The sequence below is a fragment of the Solanum lycopersicum genome, chromosome 1, assembly GCF_036512215.1.
Source record: "Solanum lycopersicum chromosome 1, SLM_r2.1".
Taxonomy (NCBI): domain Eukaryota; kingdom Viridiplantae; phylum Streptophyta; class Magnoliopsida; order Solanales; family Solanaceae; genus Solanum; species Solanum lycopersicum.
In genome coordinates this window covers 4,261,338-4,282,136 of record NC_090800.1, presented here as the reverse complement: position 1 = coordinate 4,282,136, position 20,799 = coordinate 4,261,338, and the positions used below count along the sequence as shown (strand labels likewise).

The 20,799-nt window shown below is 27.6% G+C and overlaps 2 protein-coding genes and 1 non-coding gene across 4 annotated transcripts; 2 read left to right on the top strand and 1 right to left on the bottom strand.

Moving 5' to 3' along the window:
• Positions 1 to 3,107: 3,107 nt before the first annotated feature.
• On the top strand, positions 3,108 to 3,179 carry TRNAC-GCA (transfer RNA cysteine (anticodon GCA)). Its single transcript has one exon. It is a non-coding gene; the product is annotated as a tRNA-Cys (tRNA).
• A 4,077-nt stretch (positions 3,180 to 7,256) lies between these two features.
• LOC104649215 (low-temperature-induced 65 kDa protein-like) lies at positions 7,257 to 9,967 on the top strand. Of its 2 annotated transcripts, none has more exons than XM_010327994.4 (3): positions 7,257 to 7,477; positions 8,610 to 8,768; positions 9,533 to 9,967. In XM_010327994.4, exons 1-3 carry the CDS (start codon positions 7,318 to 7,320, stop codon positions 9,784 to 9,786), a joined length of 573 nt encoding a protein of 190 aa, XP_010326296.2. In that variant the 5' UTR covers positions 7,257 to 7,317; the 3' UTR covers positions 9,787 to 9,967. The 2 variants fall into 2 exon arrangements, with proteins under 2 accessions (XP_010326296.2, XP_010326274.2); XM_010327972.4 differs by having other exon boundaries at positions 7,257 to 7,483.
• Positions 9,968 to 16,445: 6,478 nt separating this feature from the next.
• LOC101245196 (transcription factor LAF1-like) lies at positions 16,446 to 19,593 on the bottom strand. The gene is made up of 3 exons (XM_004228812.3): positions 19,352 to 19,593; positions 17,942 to 18,071; positions 16,446 to 17,164 (listed from the first exon to the last, which is right to left on the bottom strand). Exons 1-3 carry the CDS (start codon positions 19,491 to 19,493, stop codon positions 16,549 to 16,551), a joined length of 888 nt encoding a protein of 295 aa, XP_004228860.2. The 5' UTR covers positions 19,494 to 19,593; the 3' UTR covers positions 16,446 to 16,548.
• Positions 19,594 to 20,799: the final 1,206 nt, after the last annotated feature.

The following is a 20,799-nucleotide window of genomic DNA, read 5'->3' as shown; positions in this document are numbered from 1 at the left end:
TCTATCCATAATTTGTCTATGCCTTCAAGTGGCAGATATCTTGAGTCCAGAACCTAAAGAGTGAAAAATGTTAACAAAAATTTCAAAACGGTATATGAAATTTCTTTTTAATCAAAACGATAAAATCGCTCATAAAGTAGCGATTTTGTCCGCTTGAAAAAGTGAAATCGCTGCAATAAATTTGATTTTTTTAAAAAAAATTAAACGAAATCGCTTCGAAAGGAGCGATTTCCAAACTAATTTTTTTTTCCTAATATGTCGTTGCTAAAGCAGCGACTTAAGTTTAATTATTTTTTTTGCTTTTTTTTTAAGTTCAAATATTTTTTAAAAAAAAAAATTCAAATCACAGCGATTTTTAATTAAATTTTAATCAATGGAATGCAGCACACGAAAATTGGTCAAATTGGTCTTTGCCTACTCTGGGATTCATTTGAACTTGAAAATATATCATTTTCCTCTTGAGATGAACCGGTTTCATTTCCAAGGTCCAAACAAACGTCAATGAAAATTTTTGGTTATTTTATTGCGAGATTCGCGGAAAAAAAATTCACAGGCTATAACATATGAAAATTAGTAAAATTTATCTTTGCCTACTTTGGAATTCATTTGAATTTGAAAATGTGGATCAGTTTTTCTCAGGGGACAAAATGATTTTATTTCTAAGGTATTAATGTACGTCTAAAAAAAATTTGGTCATTTTATTTTGGGATTTCGAAAAAAAAATTCATGGCTATAACACACGAAAATTGAAAAAAATCTACATTCTGCTTTGGTGCTTGTTTGAACTTAATAATTTCATCATCTTTCCGCGGGACGAACTGGTTCATTTTCTAAGGTCTTAAAGGACGTCCATGAAAAATTTCAGTCATTTTATTTTGGGATTTCCGGATTAAAAAATAATTACATGGGCTATAGCACATGAAAACTGGCAAAATTCGCTTTTGCCTTCTTTGTGGCTCGTTTGAACTTGAAAATGCAGTATTTTCCTCGCGGAACGACCTGGTTCTATTTCTAAGGTATTAATGGACGTCTTTGAAAAATTTCGGCCATCTTGTTTTGAAATTTTCGGATTAAAAAATTCACGGGCTATATCACACGAAAATTGATAAAATCTTTCTTTACTTTATTTGGGGCTCGTTTGAACTTGAAAACGCACCATTTTCATGAACTGGTTCCATATCTATGGTCTTAAAGGATATCCATAAAAAATCTTGACCATTTCATTTTGACATTTTCGCATCAAAAAATTAATGGGATATAGCACACGAAAATTGGTAAAAATCTGTCTTTGCCTTCTTTGGAATTCGTTTGAACTTTATAATGATCCATGGCTGAAATGGTCCAATTTCTAAGGTCTTAATGGACATTCTTAAAAATTCGATCATTTTATATCAGGATTTCCAGATAAAATAAATTCATGGGCTATAATACACGAAAATTGGTAAAAATTTGCTTTTGCCTTCTTTGGAGCTCGTTTGAACTTTAAAATTCAATTATTGCTGGACGAACTAGTTCAATTTCTAAGGTCTTAAGGGACGTTCACGAAAAAATTTTGGCCGTTTTGTTTTGGGATTTCGGATCAAATAAAATCCATGGGTTATAGTATACGAAAATCGATAAAATCTATCATTGCCTACTTTGGGGCTCGTTTGAACTTGAAAATGCACCATTTTTTTCGCAAGACGTTCAACTGGTTCTATTTCTAAGGTTTTAGTGGACGTCCATGAAAATTTTTGGTTATTTTGTTTTAGGATTTCTGGATTAAAAAAAATTATGGGCTATAGCACACGAAAATTGGTAAAAACTGTCTTTGTCTGCTTTAATATTTGTTTGAACTTTAAAATGCACTATTTTCCCCGTGGGACGAATTTGTCCCATTTCTAATGGTCTTAACAGATGTCCATTAAAATTTTGGTCATTTTATTTTGGAATTTTTGGATAAAAAAAATTCATACTATGTAGCACACGAAAATCTATAAAATCTGCCTTTGTCTGTTTTGAGACTCATTTGAACTTGAAAATTCATCGTTTCTCCCTGCAGAATGAACTGGTTCTATATCTAAGGTCTTAACGTACTCCCATGAAAAAATTTCGATTATTTTGTTTTGAGATTTTCGGATTTAAAAAAATTAATGTGCTATAACACATGAAAATCGATAAAAAATCTGTCTTCGCCTGCTTTGGAGCTCATTTGAACTTGAAAATGCATCATTCTTTCCCGCGGACGAACTGATTCCATTTCTAAGGTCTTAACAGATGTTTATGAAAACTTATGGCCCTTTTATTTTGAGATTTTCGGATAAGAAAACATCCATGTGCTATAACACACGAAATTAGGTAAAATTTGTCTTTACATGCTTTGGGCCTCGTTTGAACTTGAAAATGCACCATCTTACCCGCGGAAAGAACAAGTTCCATTTCAAAGGTCATTATCGGACGTGCATGAAAATTTTTGGCCATTTAGTTTCAGGATTTTTGGATTAAAAAGTTCATTGGCTATAGCACATGAAAATCGGTAAAATCTGTCTTTGCCTATTTTGGTGCTCGTTTGAACTTGAAATTGCACAATCTTTTCCCCCAAGACAAACTGGTTCCATTTCTAAGATCGTAGCGCATGTCCATGAAAATTTTTGACCATTTGATTTTGATATTTTTCGGATAAAAAAAAACCACGATCTATAGAATGTGAAAATCGTTAAAATCTACATTTGCCTTTTTTGAGGCTTGTTTGAACTTGAAAATGTACCATTTTTCCCCGCGAGACAAACTGGTTCCATTTCTAAAGTTTAACAGGACGTCTGTAAAAAAATTTGATCAACTTATATCGAACTTTCCGAATAAAAAAGTTGTATCAAAAATTAAGTCAAAACATTATTACTTTTCTTCTTATAGAATGGGGTGGAAAATAAAGAAGTAATGCTAATAACCAACTATGATCTTTAACCCCTTTTTGATTGTTTTTAACTATTGTATTATTTTGTTAGTTTAAATATATTATTTGTTTTGATTGTTACTTATGCTTTATGTACCGTATCATTGTTATTTCATTTAAATAGTTATTATTTTACTTAAATCTTATATGATAATTGAACTTCTAATCTCAACTAGGGTCCATAGCTCAGTGGTAGAGCATTTGACTGCAGATCAAGAGGTCACCGGTTCGAACCCGGTTGGGCCCTCTTTTGATTTTTGATTCTTAATCTTTAATTTTGATGGCAAATCTAATATATTATTATTATTATTATTATCAGAACAATAATATATTTATTATATTTAGTAACAATACGGTATTACAATAAAAAAAATTGTATGATAATCGAAATATAAAAAAAAAAAAACTATTAATAGAAGAAGCATACTACAAATACTAGTATGAACAAATATTAATACTTTTCTATATTCTCTACAACTTTCTATCTAAGGTCATGTATCATTTGTAAGTTAGAAATTGCATCATGTTTTATCTAACTATCTATCCTCAATTTGTTGGGTTTGCGTTTCTCTTGAAACCATCCATAGCTAGCTTGTCACACTCCTTTTACATGTTTAAATTATTTCAGTTTTGCTTCCCTCATTTTGTCCTCTACAAAAAGTAGAAATCACTCTGATTTGACTTTGATATTCTCATTTCTAATTTTATCTCCCTTAATATGTCACACATTCATCGCATCATTCTCATTTCTATTACTGAGTTCTTAACTGACCGACATTCCGCCTATTAGAATATTTCTTTTGTACAAAACACACCCTTGAGTTAGTTCCAACTTTACTAGCAAACTTTGATTTCCATTTGGAATTTAACTAATAACTAGACATTTGTGTTAAGAATTGATTAGTTAACGTAGTGGAACTTGATAAGACAAGGTAATAGAGGCAAGGTTAGTAATTTAAATGGTAGAAAAATATTGTGTTTCTTTTTATTTTTTTAAAAATGACTCGAGTATGAAAAAGGGATGTAAATAATTTGGTTATAATTAAATTAAATCAAATACATCATAAACATTTTATCTTGGAATTGATTAAGCAACTTATTTTTGCTTCATTCATCCAAAACAATAAATTGCCACACAAAATTTGTCAAATATACGTCTCATTTGTTCCCTCTATATCGACTTATTAATTCATTTGATGACTCTTTCAAAGTCAACCTAAATTCGACAGGAACTTAAAATAAGTATATAGAAATTAATAGCATCGTCTATAAATTATAAATATAAAAGTATTATGAAAAAGACTTTAAATTAAATTAGTTTTATTTTGGAAAAAAGTCAAATATACCTTTGAACTTTTTCTATAAACTTGAGTATATGTATCAATTTTTTTTAAAGGAAGCATCTTTGACCTCTTAAAAATTTAATCAAACAGACTACACATCATGATAAACAAAATTAATAGTTTCAATAGTGAAAATAAATAAATATTAAATGAAACTGAATCAGACATAATTATTATATATAAAAATAAGTCCACTAATTTCACCAAACAATAAAGTTTGATTTGACTATAGACACGCTACGTAAATTATGAGCGGGGTGTCAAAGAAGTTTGTGTTATTTTCCATGGAAAATGGAATTCAGAAACAACAAATAGTACTCCCTCTATCCCTCGTTTACGAATCTTATTTAGATTAGCTTAAAAGTTTGTTAGACATGCTTTTAAATCATTTTTAAGATTTTAAAAATGTCTGATAATTTTAAAAATAATTTTAAAATAAGTTAAAATGACTTAAAATAAGTTAAAATTTAAATATTCTTGAAAATTCTTGAAAATATAAATAATTCAAAAGTAAAATATAAATATGAACAATTAACTCTCTTAAAATTATCACCTAGAAGATGTAAATGCGGGGCAAAAATAAAAAAAAAATGTCAACTCTCTTGAACTTACATTTCACTTATTTTGAATTATGAAAAAAGGCTCAACAATTCACTTATTTTGAAATTAAAGAAGTAATAATTCTGATTGAGTACATCAAAGTAGTTTTATTGGTTTGTCGAATACCTTAATTTTTCAAAAAAAAAAAAATCTCAAAATAAGTAATTTTAGTTTCCCTACAGTAACGTCAAACATGCTCTTAGTCGTTCAACCAAATTAATTACTCTTTATTGGTTGATTATTCTTTTAATTATGCATAGTGCTTAAGAATTACTCCCTCTATCCCTCATAATTTTTTCACTTTTTTTTTTTTTCTAATTACTTGTTCATTTTGATAAATCAAGAAATGACATTTTTTTACTTATCATACACTCAATTAATTACTTTGAAAAATATATAGCTTTTCGAAAATCTTAAGTTTTTAATTCATCAATTTCATGATTAATAAGGGTAAAATAGTAAACTTACTATATCAATTATTGTTTGTTAATAAGGTGTGTCAATTCAAAAATGAATAAGTAAATAGGGATCGAGTGAGTAATAAATAAGAAAATAATTTTACTAATTTACCCGTAAAAAGCTTCTTAAGAATTTTACAAGCAAATATGAACACTTAAAATAATCAATTTTGCAAGTATAATAAAGGAAAAAACTAATTAATGTTTTCTTAATTTTGTTAGGTGATTAACTAATATGGAATAACTATATATTTACTCTCTTTTCAATTACGTGCAAGAGGTTTACGATCCTCACTTCCAGCGTTTTTATTTTTTTAAAACACACTAGTTGTCTCATATCTTCTTTATGTTTCTAGCCTTGAATTAATTAACCTAATAATTAAAATTTATTGTTTTATATATATTTTCGATCTGTATTAAGCGAATTATTAGGTATATACATTCTCAAGATTTTTTTAAAGATAAAATTAAATATTATTATCCACTATTATAATTTTGATTATTTCTAAACTATCTTTTTTTAAAACGTAAAATAGTTAAGAATCTTACTAAAACAAAAGGTAAATATGAAAAAAAAAATTGATAACTCTTTCAAACTTTAAACTAATCAGTTATTTGAATCACAAAAAAAGTCTCAAAAATTCATTTAATATGAACTAGAGGGAGTATATTCAAAGCAAAAATTGTTTTTGTGACTTTTATTCATTAGTTTTGATTTATTCCATTGATAGTTTTATAATTTTAAGTTTTCATATGATTTAGTTACTAAGTGATATGTAATTTAATTTATCACTCATCGGCAAAAAAATTTTGTGCACCCACTTCACTAAAAAAAATTTTATTGACTCTTTTAAAGTTTGAACAAGCTTGGCGAAATTTCTGGCTCCGCCACTGTTTATGCCTAAAGCTAAACTTCTTGCCTAAACACCCAACTCTCAACATAAGGCCTCGAAAACCTTGTCAACCGCTCTACTTAACCAAACTTAATGTTCCGGATGCGATGAAAATGATGAAATTTCCCTCAGACGCTCGAAAAGCGGGAACTGGGAAGGTTGTCAGACAACTCTCCGAACTCTAAATAACACACGAGATCAAATCAATCAAACGGGAGATTTTGTACCTTCTTTCATACAAAGTTGTCATCTGAATATTAGAATGATAATTATTGTTATAAAAAAACTCCGCAAAAGATAACGTTTGATCCCATTAATCACCAAAGTCCATAATAAAAGCCCAAAGCATATCCTCAAGCACCTTATTAGCCCGCTCAATTCGACTTGGGCCAGTGATTTTTTACATAAGTTCATTAATTTCACAAGTAAATAATCCTTTTTAAAAAATTGTCTACCTAAATAACAAGTTTTAATTGATATTATTTGATTATGAAATTAATAAATCTAGAATTTGTTTACACTACAAATAGATAATATTTTAGAAAAATTATTATGAAATATACCTCTATTATTTATTACCTACATTAAGATGTACATATTAAATTATCAGTTGTAGTCTTTATTATTTTCAATTGACATATATAAATATTAGAATTTTTATTATTATTATTAATAAAACTATTAAAAATTTTATTCTACTCCTATTTATTCTTTTATATATAAAATATCATTGGCTTACACACCTAATAAGTATTTTTTACTTTTCCTTTTGTCTAAGAAATAAAACTTCTTTAACTCAATTTAACTTAAAAGAAAAAATTTAAATAATTATTTTTTTAATTATTTCATGATCCTGGTCGATCCATTTTCCAAATTTTTGATAGTTTTATAAAAAGGGCACGTATACAATATAGTGTCCCCTAATTATATAACGTGTTTAGCTCACAAAGTGCCACTTCTTATACAACGCCAAATGGCTTCAATATAAATCATACTTTTAAACTTTATATAGTAAAAATTGAAAAGATTTTTTTGCTAGTAATAATTAACTAAGAAGTTTTTTTTTTTAAAAAAAAAATCATTTTGGATTTATGGAGGCTCAACAATATCGTGCTAATGAAAAAGATGAAGATGAATTAGTGTTGGAGGATGATAAAATTGGATTAAAAACAAAATTAGAAGATGATCCAAATGTACCAAAAGAGGATAAGTCTGCTTCTAATTATCAGACTAAAGTTACTGATCCAACAGGTGCTAGTAAGTTACTCAATTTTGTATTTAAATATTTAAGCATAATACATAAATATGCTCTTTATTTTATTTTTAATTCGGGATTTATTTTATTTCATAAGTAGACATATAAACTTGTTCGAGCTGAGCATGTCCCTCCCCTATGTAAGTATATCATTTAAGTCGATTTTAGTTAAATTCTCTAGAGGTGAAAATTGCGCGAATTGAGTTAAATTTTAATGGGCTAAGACAATGATTCGATCAAAGATTCGATTTAATTTAAATTTTCTTGGATCAAAATGGGTTACGTAATGCGTTTATATATGGTTGTTAAGGCTAGATTTAGTCCTATTTTTACTAAATTTAATTATTTTATTTGTTCATTTAAAATTATTTTAGGACTTAATGAAATTGAAAAAAAAAAGAACATGTTTTTAAAAAGATTTTGACGAAATTTGTTATGATTCGATTAGGGTTTTATATTTATTTAATTTTTAATGGATTGAAATTGGTTGAACTCATGAATAGGTGGTCAATAACCCGCTCAAATCTAAGCGGATTAGGTGAGTTGATTTTGATTTTGCCACCCGGATGTCCTCCTATGAATTTTATTTTCGGAGTACAAAGTACTTGAAACTTCTATAAAATAAACATGGATCATACTTTTAGCTGCAATAAATAGGTAGTTTAATAAAGAGTGTTAAAATCTTTACGGAGATTAGTTAAATATCATTAGATTTTAGGGACAGAAACAATAGGTACATATATAAAGAGTGTTGAAGTCTTAATGGAGATTAGTTAAATATCATTAGATTTTAGGGACAGAAATAAAGAATGTTAATTGTTGCTAGAAATACATGGTTAGCAGCAATTGCTAATTAATTGCAGCTAAAGTTCATTTTTGACGTAGTGAATTAATCGAGTTTTAACAATATTAAATAATTATCAATGTTAACAAATTATCACGACAAATGTACGTGTATATCAGGTAATTGATTCACTTCATTATAATAAGATTACAAACTACAAAGTGTTCATCAATCCACTTCATTTTTTAAAAAAAGTTATAAACCGGACATGTAATTTTTATTCTCTTACTGATGATGTATATAACTAATTGAATGAAATTAATATTAATGCGCAATCATAACAGATAGCGAGGAGGTGGGAGCTACTCCGCTTGTAGAGTCATTCGAGAAAATGAGCGTAAAGGAAGAAACTAAGCCGGTGAAAGGAGTGTCAATGAAGAACTACTTGGCAGAGAAATTCAAGCCTCGAGATGAAGATAAGGCACTCTCTGAGATGATTTCAGGTACGTGTTAAATGAATCGAGTTAAATTTGTATGGATAAAAATGAATTGAGTTAAATTTGTATCGATTAAAATAGACTGAGTTAACGAATGAAAGAGGTTATGGACTTGGCAAGTAGTTGCTTAGGCATTAAACAGACAGACCCTTAAGTGAGTTGTCCATCGTATTTTCATGGGTTAATTTTGTCACCTCTAGAAAAGTACTTCGTTCGTTCATTTTTATTTTATTTGTCATATTGCGTTTTTTAAAAGTCAATTTGACTAATTTTTAAAGTTACATTAGATTACATTAATTTGATTTTAGATATTCAAAATTATATGACAAGTATTATAAATCGCAATTTTTGACATACCAATATAATGAAAAATACTTTCTTAAAATGTTAAAATCCTACTCAAAGTTCTTTGAGTTCGGCTCTAAGAATAGAAATCATTCTTTGAGTTCGGCTCTAAGAATAGAAATCATGACAAACAATAGTGGACGGAATAGTGGACGGAAACAGTAGCGGGCGGATAGAGTAGTTTAGTATTGTTAGTTGGTGCCTTGGAGTTTGCGAAGCGATTCTTCTACGCCCCTATGAGATGAGGAATTTTTCACTCCTTGTTTAGACTTTTGGGTTATTTTCTGAATTGCGACCTCGTCCGAGTCACTTCGTACAACCGGTGGGGAGCACCTCAGTATGCGGTCCCATTCCCTAAATGGGAGTCCTATTAGTATTGACCAATGACTTTTTTTATGGACTAATTTTATCACCTCTAATTTCAGTCAAACTTTCGGGACGGAAGGACAAAACCGAGGGTTCTGAACAGGTAGAACCAACAGAAACGGAAAAACCGGAGGGCGTGGCTACACAAAAAGGTTCAACCGACGAACAGAGGGACGCGGCTGCCGTCCCGGCGACAACACATGTTGAAGGTGCAGGGAAGAGTATGATAAATAGGCTTAAAGGTGTTGCTAGTTCATGGCTTCACAAAGCACCACCAGCACAGACTCCTACTAGTACCACACATGGTACTTAATTAGTTAGTTATATAAACCTTTCTTCAAAGGTTGTTATATGTTGGTTTGTCTTGTGTTTGTTTTTCTAGGTGTATGGTTTGACCTAAAATTATAATGAGTTGTGTAAATAGACTATGAAGGTTCAATTTTGTTTTGAACTAAATGGTGTTTATTTTGTGTTGTATAACTCTTTGATTTCTATGTTGTGAACTTAAATTACTTTATATTATGTATGGCTCCAAGTATATGAACTAATGGGGTTATAGGTTTATTGCTTCCTAACAATTTAAGAAATTAGGACAAAAAATTGTGTACTATTCTAGTTATTATAAAATACAGGTATGTAAATAGAAATGATTACCAGTTTAATTTAATTATTTTTAATAATAAAACCTAAACCTTTATGAGAGACTTTAATTAAAAAAAAAAAGTTGAAAAGCAATGGCAATCCTAAACTGAAATTGATTGAAATGGATGATATTATTAACTATATATTGTGATTATTTTAGAAATAAATGTTAAAAGATCAATGTGAGAAAGTGGGTGATGTACTTTGGTGCTACGATATACATTTATATAAATAAAATTGATTTTGTGTCATATATCTAAGTCGAGAAAAAAATATTTATTTTAGTGATTCATGAATAGCTAAAATTCTTAGAGATGGAAAAAATTTTCTTGAACTAATGTTCGATAAAATTTTAATATTAAGTGATGTATTATATGTTTCTGATATTTGATTTTGGTTTAGTTGTTAAAACTCTCATGAATATTAGGCACATGAAATATCGTGTTGAACAGTAAAGATCAAAATGTAATTGATAAATCTCTGATTTATTATAAAAATTTATACTTCATAAAAATTGTTTATTCCATCAATAGTTTTATAAATTTAAGTTGTATCAATGTGAATTTGATTGATAGTCTAAAGACACTAATACTTATTTGCATTTAATCCATGCAAATCCAACATGTTCAAATCCTTCATCTATAAAATTCTTTTGAAATATAAAAGGTCTTAAGTAAATTATTTATTTCACAAGAATAAAAAAGTTTTTAAAGTCTTCAAAGATGCATTAAAAAGATGAGAACTACTCCATCCGTTTGAAATTATTTATCATGTTGCGCTTATCGAAATTTAATTTGACTAGTTTTTAAAGGTAAATTAGATTACATTAATTTGATATTTTAAACAAAAAAATTAGCTATTCTAAAACTACATGAAAAATAGAATAAATTACAACTTTTTGCATATTAATAAGATAAAAAAAATGTTAGTCAGAATTTTTATAATTTAACTCTAAAAATAAAAATTATAAAAAATAATACAGAACGAAGAAAATATTTCATAAAGAAAAGTATTTGTTAGATTAGTCTATGAATTTTAATTAATATCTACATTATTAATTTCCACATCACTAAATTCTTTTCTTATAGAAGTGATAATAAATAAAAGGATGTGCTGGCTCTTTATTGAAATCTTTGCTCCATGTTGCAAGTTATTGTCAAGTGTCATTGACACTTGTCTTATGATGAGCTTCTCCTTGGCCTATAAAAGATATGAAACCTATCACACATTAAGTTAAATTGTATGTAAAATGATTTATATCAAAAGAATTTATATTTAAAGTGTACTTAAAAAGTCTTTAAAATGTGTTCTTAACAGATGAAAAAATATATATTCAGTGTACAAGTGTTTAAAGACACTTGTACTAATATTTGTCATGATTTCACCCTTTATCTTCTAATTTATTCTTTTGTCTATGCTTCAGCCAAAAAAAAAAAAAAGTAGAAAATGTTCATCCTTTACCTACTTTGACTTTTTTTTGTTTTCTCTGTTCTTTGTTGTTTACTTTTATAATTTCTCTTTTAATAATTTGTTGATATTAATTAATCTGTTAATATCACAATAATAATAAAATTATCTGTTCTGGAATAGTAGCACTAATAGGATGAATATTATTATTATTATTATGATATTTTAAAATAGTATATTATTGATACTTGAATCGTGTTTGACATTATCTTAAGAAACTATTTTAATATTGTGAAATACTTCTCATAGTTAAAATAAGTCTTTTCTAATTAAATAGAGGATACAGAAATTAAAAAATTTATTAATATCAACAAGTTATTAAAGGAAAATTATAAAAAAAAGTGATGAGGATGATGATGCTTTTAGCTTTTCATTTCTTTTGTGGTATATATAGCTGAAGCACAAAAAAGGATGTAGTACAAGGCAAAGGGTAAAACATAACAAATGTTAGCACTCATTAAATATTTGTGCACTTTAGACATATTTTTTCACTTGTTATTAAAGCTTTATAATAAAACATTTTGAAGACTTTTTAATACACACTTCAAAAATAATTCTTTTGAACCAAATCATTATTTACGGGGTGAGTTTTCATGGAAAAATTTTTAGAAAATATTTTACTGAAAAATGAGTAGATTTATGACTTATTTTCTCATGTTTGGTTGGTGAGTAGAGGATATTTTAAAAAATGATTTTAAATGTTTGATTTATGAATGAAAAAATATTTTTGAAAAACAATATTAAAATTTTGACGTTGAAAAATATTTTTTAAAAAATAAATTTAAATTATTTTTTTTGAAGATATTTTAAAAATATTTTTTTGGGGGGGGGGGGGGGGGAGGAGGGGTTTAAAATATTGAAATTGAAATATTTTTTAAAAAATAAATTTAATTTTTTTTAGGGGTGGAGGGATGATCGGCGTCGACAAGAGCACAGAGTGAAAACATAAATTTTTGAAAATATTTGAAATTGATGTTTATAAAAAAATGTAATCTTGAGTTCGATGAGAGTTTTGGAAAATGTTTTTCTGAAAATTGAAGAGAAGTTATTTTTCTTAATTTTGAGAAAAATAAATTGATTTGAAAAATATTTTTCAAAATTTTGTCCCCACTAAACATGAGAAATTTAATCAGAAAATATTTTCCTTCACACCAACACCCATAATTTCACATAATTTTCAAATGAATTTACACACAAACAAATAACTTGTTGGATTTTTACATGGATCAAATCTAATAGTTGGTCTCTTGAACAATGAACCAAACTTAGAGATAAGATTTAACTTACAGAATTACTAATGAAATATAATATCCTTATAAATTAATAATTCGATGTAAGATAGAGATTTTATTAATTATATTTAGCCTCAAAAATTTTATTATTCGATAAATTTTGCTCTAGAAGGCCATGCATATACCTGATTATTTATGAAAGCTCTAGTGATTAGGTCAAAGTCACATAAAAAATGTCATACTTAACTTCTCATATAGGTGAATTTATGAAGTGTATATTATTTTCAATACACCAACCTTAATTAAGAACTATCAATTCACTAAAAGTGAATAATGCTTCTCTCATAATTAGTAGTAATTTAAGTACTCATAATTATTAGTAATTTAAGCACTCTCAGTTAGTTCTTAGTGTCGATATTAACTTGATCTTACTATATATGATTTCATGTGATTTCCAATCATATAGATTGAATTACTATCATTATTGACAATTATATTTGCCTTAAACTCATCTCTTTTGAGGTTAGACAAATTAATTTTCTTCTTACAATTTAGTTGATGAATTGACTGAATTCAATTTTGAATTCACGTAATTAATTGCAATTATTTTATCTCTCAGTAACAATTCCTAGGTCGATTAGGGAGAAAATGTTGAAACCTCATGAACAAAAATAGCTGCATAACAACATAATGCCTTAATTTCATCAATCTGCTTTTGCCTATAAAATTTATTCTTTGTAATATCAATTGTAGCTTGACAATCAAATTGGTTAAATTATAGACGATAATTCACCCTTTATTAAATATTTCTAAGAAATTTTTTAGCCCCACTAAGCCTCAGAGCTATAAATTCCGACTCCATAGTCGATCTAACTCATATGTTTAGCTGATTGTTAGGCTATTGCACCAACACTTAAGATAAACACATATCAATTAGTGAATTTCTTTTTATCTGAATCATAAATCTAAATTGTATTACGATAACCTTCTAATTTAGAAGGAGATTCGCTATACATGATATTATAATTCATGATTCCTTTTAAATATTTTTTCCGTCTGATTAATGCAGATTAATGATCTTTATTGGAATTGTGAGTATATCTATCCCGTTTACATATATCATATGTTATACTAGACCTTGTAAAATTCATTAAATGTATTAGATTCACAATAATCTTAACATATTTAGATTTAGCATTGGATTACCTTTGTTCTTTTTCAATTGAAAGTTAGCATCATAAGGAGTCGGCGAGTGGCTACATATATCATCTCATAACATTTAACTTTTTCAAAAGCTTTTTGCACGTAGTGTTCTTGTGACAACATTATATCATCTTAACTACTTATAACTATAACTTTCAAAATCTTTCAAAATCATACTTAGTTCACCTAGATCATCAGTATCAAAATTAGTAGACAAAAATAATTTGGTACTTTTCATAATATTTGAGCTTATACCAAATAATAAGCAAATCATCAACAAGAAAATTATCATATAATTATTATCAGCCATTTAGTATAATACATTCATCCATTTCAACTGAAGAAAAACTACCTCTCAATAAGACTTGATCTAATATTTTTTGTCACTTTTTAAAACAAAAAATTTATATACGACACTACAATCAGTATTTTCATTAAATATGCAATCAGTGTTGAATCTATTTTTTTCTTGTTAGGTTCAGCAAAAGAACTTAAGCAAGGAGCCCCCCACCCCCCACCCACCCACCCACACATATTTTTATTCCTATTTACATAGTGAAGATTTCAACGAATTGAACCCCTTGGACATTATGTAAGATTACTAACTTTTTAATTACAACACCGAACTTTTGGTACATTTTAAGTGAAATATCAATCAATTAACACTAACAAACATTCGGAGAAAGTCAAAGGGGGCGGAGCAAAAGTATTAGTTACACCTTCTAATGAACCAAGTAATTTTTGTTTAATTAAATTCTTTATTTATATTAGAAAAAATTATTAAATATGTTAAAGAATGACAAAAGTCCCATATCGGTGATTAATGAGATGGGTGAACTCTTTATAAGGCTTGGACAATCCTCCTCTCTTTGAGCTAGCTTTTGGGGTGTGAGTTAGGCCTAAGACCTAATTTCACATGGTATCAGAGCAGGGTCCGTCTCACCCGATGTTGGGATCCCAAAAATTAAAATTGCCCACGCACCAGATGCTAAGCACTCCTCCATCCTTTGAGCTAGCTTTTGGGGTGTGAGTTAGGCCTAAGACCTAATTTCACAATAAGTAATAGTTTAACTCAATAATTATATGAAATATAATTCCTACGATAAATTCAAAGCTCATAAACTTCAACTGTCCACTCGATCTAGACCAGCAACACCAAAAACAAAAATTGAAACAATATGATATCTTGAATTCATAGAATTTGGTGAACCTATCAGCTTTTATGGAATTGAGAGAGTATTGCAGTGAATTAGAGAATTTTATGGGATTAACTAAAGGTCCACAATTGTTTTGTAAGTTTTTTTGAACATGTGATTTTATTATTAATCTAATCAATTTTCACATTTGAAAAAAATAAAAGAATTAGTTTAATATATGTGTATTGCACACGTATCTCATATCAATCAATAAAACAATATACAAGAATGAACAAAATTATCAAATCACAGATGGTAATTGTATATAATAGCAGACTAATAATCTAAAATAAATGGAGTAGCTACATTTTGATTTAATTGTGCTCCATAGCAAACGTTAGCCAAAGTTTGTCAGTCGCCTCTCTCCCAAAAATCTCGCTCGCCTCTCTCGCTTTATACACAAAAGTGTATAAATTGTGTTTTTGTTTTGTATAAAGCGAGAGAAAATTGTATATACACATGCAAAAACATATATATTTGTGTTATACACTTAATTATACAATTTATAGACATTTTACTTCAATTCAATTGTAGACAAATGCAAATTTTATACAAAAATAGCAGCGAAAAAGGCCAACGAATTATACAATTGTGAATTATACAATACAATTTTCTCTCGCTTTATACAACAGAAGTGTATAAATTGTGTTTCTGTTTTTCTATAAAGCGAGAGAAAAACATATATCTTCTTCTTATACACTTATAATTATGCAATATACATACATTTTACTTCGATTCAATTGTATGCAAAACAAATTTTATACAAATATTGCAGCGAAATAGGCAGTGAATTATACAATTGTGCATTATACAATTGCAGTGAAATAGGATAGCGAATTATACAATTGCAGCAAAATAGGCCACCAAATTATACAATTTAGGCCACCGAATTATACAATCGTAGATGTATAGCGAATTATACGGTTTCTATGTTTGCTATGGAGCGCAATTATGCAAACTTTGGTATAGCATACAAATATGAATTTTTTGTTTGTTATATGTGAAAGTTGCCCAGTAAAAAACAATATGAAATTAAGTAAAAATCCCTACAAATATTTCAGTGTGAACCCAATTATTACTATATCGTTTAACTTAAAATTACGATGAGAATCAATAAATTTTAAATGTTAGATTCATCTTAGCGAGAAAACTCATTTTTTTAGCATATTGTAAAGGAAAAAATGACAACAAGTATACTAGCTAGCTTTATTTATTTTTTTACTTCAAGCTTCTTTTTAACTAAAAGAGCAAAAAAGGACATGATAACATTACTTAGTTTTTCTTGTCCTGCATTATTAGTTTCGAAAAATCTACTAACATTATTTGGTAAAACATTTAGAAAATATAATTTATATGCACATCATCGACGTTTCTATTAAATCCCCCAGATATAAATTCCCCAAAATCGTTGACAAACATTTGATCTTCAAACTTGAGTGGTTGTTGAATCATATTGTTAAAATCGCGATTTATGTCATTGGTAATAACTTCATTCATCCTTAGTGCTGGATCATATTGCGCGAAAGTATCTAAATGGAACATTGAATCGTCGCATCCAAAATTATTCTTTGGAAGATCTTGATTGCTTGTGTTCATGATCTTGAAATCCTGACAGTTAAACCAATCTAATGAGAGCCATTCAGAAAACAATACTTTGGGTAAATTTTTTTTGTACTTTTCTTTTGCAAATTCGTTATTAGCAGATACAGATTGATCTGTATCTGCTAATAATGAACCTTCTATTTGTTCAATTGAGTCCATATTACTTGAATTTTGGGAAGTCAATTTCATTGAGGAAGGTGAAAATTCTCCATTTTCAATTGTATATGTTCTAGCATGCCCTTCTTCACTTTCAACCAATTTGGGCATCCTCTTCTTTAGGTGAGAGTGCCAATGATTCTTTATTTCATTATCAGTTCTTCCAGGTAAATGTTGTGCTATTTGAGACCACCTACACATATATTAACAAAATTAGCAAATAAAAATATTTAATGTCTCATCGATTGATGTTTAAGTGTGAAATGACTCGCTCATTTATTAAATTAACTTATCTTGATTTATATAAATTTTGCTCACCCAAAAATTGAATTGATTTGGATAAAGTATATAACTATAATAAAAAGAATATTCTTTATTAGTTTTTTTAATATATATAAAAACAAATAAATTAATTAAACTTGGTAAAATTAAGTGGTTGAATTGGGACCAATTATTTAGTCTATTTTAACTTAATCTATCTCGACTCAACTAATTATAACTTGATAATACAAGACAATTCACTCAATAATTATTGACTTTAAAGAAAAAGTTTAAAAATAAATAACATGTAACTACTTTTAAATAATTATATAATAACTGATTTATTGATTCAATTCATTTTAACTTGTAAAATTTAATCTGAGCCACCAATTGGCCATTGTCAAAAGAAAGGAATCTTGACATAGTCTGATATCTTATGAATTCCAATAAAATGAAAGGCATATTATGATAAATTAATCATTGTCAAATTATATTAATTAACTTGTCATAGTAATTTAACAAGTCTCTCACTACTTGAAAAAAAGTCAACTTCTGCAATATTTATCGATTAAAGCCAAGTAAAGTGGACTATTATAAAGTCAACTTATAAAAATTATTAATAATTAATTCTATGGCTCAAATATGTAACCTATAGATTACGTGAAAATATTTATTAAACTAAAAGTGTACTTATAGGATTAATTCTTACTTGTTGCCTAACATGCCATGAAAGGTCAGGATTGCCTCTTCCTCATCAGTGCTAAATGTCCCTCTCTTTAAGCCTGGTCTTAAATAATTAATCCATCTCAATCTACAACTTTTTCCTGTCCTTTGCAACCCTAATTAAATTAAAAATAGAAAAATATTACAAGAGAAATTAATGTAAAATATTGCATTCATAATTAATTATTTATATTTTTTTAATATAAATATAAAATATAAGTAAAAATTACTAAGTTCTCGTGAATCATATCTTACAGGCTAGGTTCACACCCGATAGAAATACCAAAAGGTTCATGTCAACTATATAATTTAAAGAATGTTTTAATTGATAAATATCTTTTGTATATTTATATTGAGTTGAATATCTCTGTCATAACAAAAATTCTATTATTTGTTGACTTCTGTTGCAATCCTATTTGTTCCTATAGATGTACCTTTGTCATAAGCCAAAGTTCCTCTATTTTAAAATATATATTTTTCCTTTCAATAATTTTAATTTTATTTTTATAACATGGCAAGTTGGGAGTTGACATATGTTTAAAATTAAAACTAAAAATTTCTAAAGTCTTTCTTTAAATTTTTTTCCTTGAACTTTATAGCTCAAACATCGTCACCCCTAAAATGAAATGGATATGTAGGGAGTATGTGATGTATTATATTAAATAAAATAGGTGCCTTACCTCTTGAATGAAATATTTGTGAAAATGAAGCATTAAAAATAGACAAAGGGCTACCAATGATGCTAATTTTACTAGTAACAAGGATGTCATAAAAAATATATATATTGTATATCTTGGTATTGGTACTTAATAGAAGTAGAAAAGTGTTTAGGATTAAAAAAAATAGTCAACCATTCAATAAGAGGAAATTTTTTTTACAATTTTGGTACAATATAATTATGAGCAAAATTTAACAATTGTAAATATATGGCATTTTCATGATAAATACACTGACAAAACAAAATAGAGCTTAGCCCTAATCAACCTCCAAATATTAGCTTTAGAGGCGAGAGTTGTCTAAATCTATACAAGGAGTCCCATTTTCTTTCTCACAATCGATGCAGGATTAAATATCCTACACATTCAGTACTGAACATCTGAAACGTAAAAAATATAAAGACAGGGTCGCATATCGAGTAAACAATGAATACATAGTACGTACTCCGCTCATCCCTTTTTACTTATCAATAATCGACTTGACAGATCCCGCCAAGAAATAATTAATAAAATGATAATCTTATTGTATTCACCTTTTAATAAATTTAATATTCTGAAAAGGATAAATTAGAAACTTACTGATACATGATATTTCGTTTTTTTCGAAAACTGAACAAGTAATAATGAACATCTATTTTTAGTATAAGAGGCGAAGGAAGGTTTATAGTTAATTAACTAACCAGCATTGATTGGCACAGATGCCCAGCAGACATGACCATGTTTGAGGATATAATCTTTGAGTTTTTGGTCTTCATATGGAGACCATAATCCCTTCTTATGCTTTTGCTTTGGCTTTGATTTGTCAATTTGCTTGCATCCCATTATTTTTCAAATAAATAAGAATTAAAGAGAATATATATGTTTTTTAAAAAAAAATCTGAATATGGCCTTGTGAGAGAGTTTGATGGTGAGGATTTAAAGGGAGGATTAGTTGAGACTAATTACTCATTTTTATAAACAAATCAAACAAAAAAAAATAGTTTAAAAAGGGACTATTTGTCCCTAAAGAATGAAAGGGATTATTTGGCCAGGATTTTCCAAAAAATGAAATTTTAAAATAATGTTTGATTATAGCTAGTATATACTTGATCAACTTTTGAAATGGTTTTGAAGATGTGGTTTGAATTTGAAAAATTGATTAAAGAAATCAAGTGATTTGTTCTTTGATAACTAAAAGAATTATGTTTCTTTTGATTTTAATTTATGTGATGTAATTTCAGTTTACACGAGATTAAAAGAATACGAGAAACTTATACAAATGTGCTATAAAAAAATATTTACCATTTATAGCAATAACATTTTTTTCACTTGATCACTTTTAATTCATTTATAATATAAGTTTAATACATAATACAAAGAACAATTTATTATTCACATATAATACAAGTTTTAGTGATGGATAAATACATTTATCATACATTTTGATATACTTATAATACAATGTGACTTTTTTTTACCAAACAAACACAATATATTTTAAAAATAATTATAATTCAAATATATTGCATAATAATTCACTTTTAATACATACTACAAATTTATCACAATTTTGCTATAAATGATAATAAATAAAAAATATCGCTAAAATCAGTAATTATTTTTTAAAATGTATAAATTCATGTAATTTTTCCATCAAAGAAATATGAAAAGACTTTAAAATGTTCCAACCTAACCTTTCAAATAAATGAGTTTTTAAATAAAATATTACAAGTTTTTGTTAAGTTAGTGAGACCCAACAACAACAAATATATATCGTAAAATTTCACAATATAACATAGTGTACACTACATACTTATCTTTTATCCTAATATCTGTCCTCCACAAAAAAAATTCTAATATCATATCTTAGCTATCTAAAGATGCATCATATCATTGTCTTATCACCTCTATCAACTTCTTCATACAAAGGAAATATTTATTTCTTAGGTTAGATACATATTCCAAGATAAATTTAATTTCGAGAGACTTAATTATAAATATATTTTTATATCAAGAGTACGAGTACATATGTAGATCTTAGGGTGGATTTTTGTACGGAGGAATTGTCTTTTTTAGAAGAAAAAAAATCATGTTTTATCAATAAAAAGAATTGGAATCATATTTTTTTTTGAAGCATACACGTTTTTTA

Excerpts from the sequence above, each read along its gene's own strand:
- LOC104649215 (XM_010327972.4), top strand. The coding sequence starts at position 7,318 with ATGGAGGCTCAACAATATCGTGCTAATGAAAAAGATGAAGATGAATTA. Across the intron at positions 7,484-8,609 it reads TACTGATCCAACAGGTGCTA|ATAGCGAGGAGGTGGGAGCT; the intron begins GTAAGTTACTCA and ends CAATCATAACAG. Across the intron at positions 8,769-9,532 it reads ACTCTCTGAGATGATTTCAG|TCAAACTTTCGGGACGGAAG; the intron begins GTACGTGTTAAA and ends CTCTAATTTCAG.
- LOC101245196 (XM_004228812.3), bottom strand. The coding sequence starts at position 19,493 with ATGGGATGCAAGCAAATTGACAAATCAAAGCCAAAGCAAAAGCATAAG. Across the intron at positions 18,072-19,351 it reads ATCTGTGCCAATCAATGCTG|GGTTGCAAAGGACAGGAAAA; the intron begins GTTAGTTAATTA and ends TAATTTAATTAG. Across the intron at positions 17,165-17,941 it reads CATGGCATGTTAGGCAACAA|GTGGTCTCAAATAGCACAAC; the intron begins GTAAGAATTAAT and ends ATATATGTGTAG.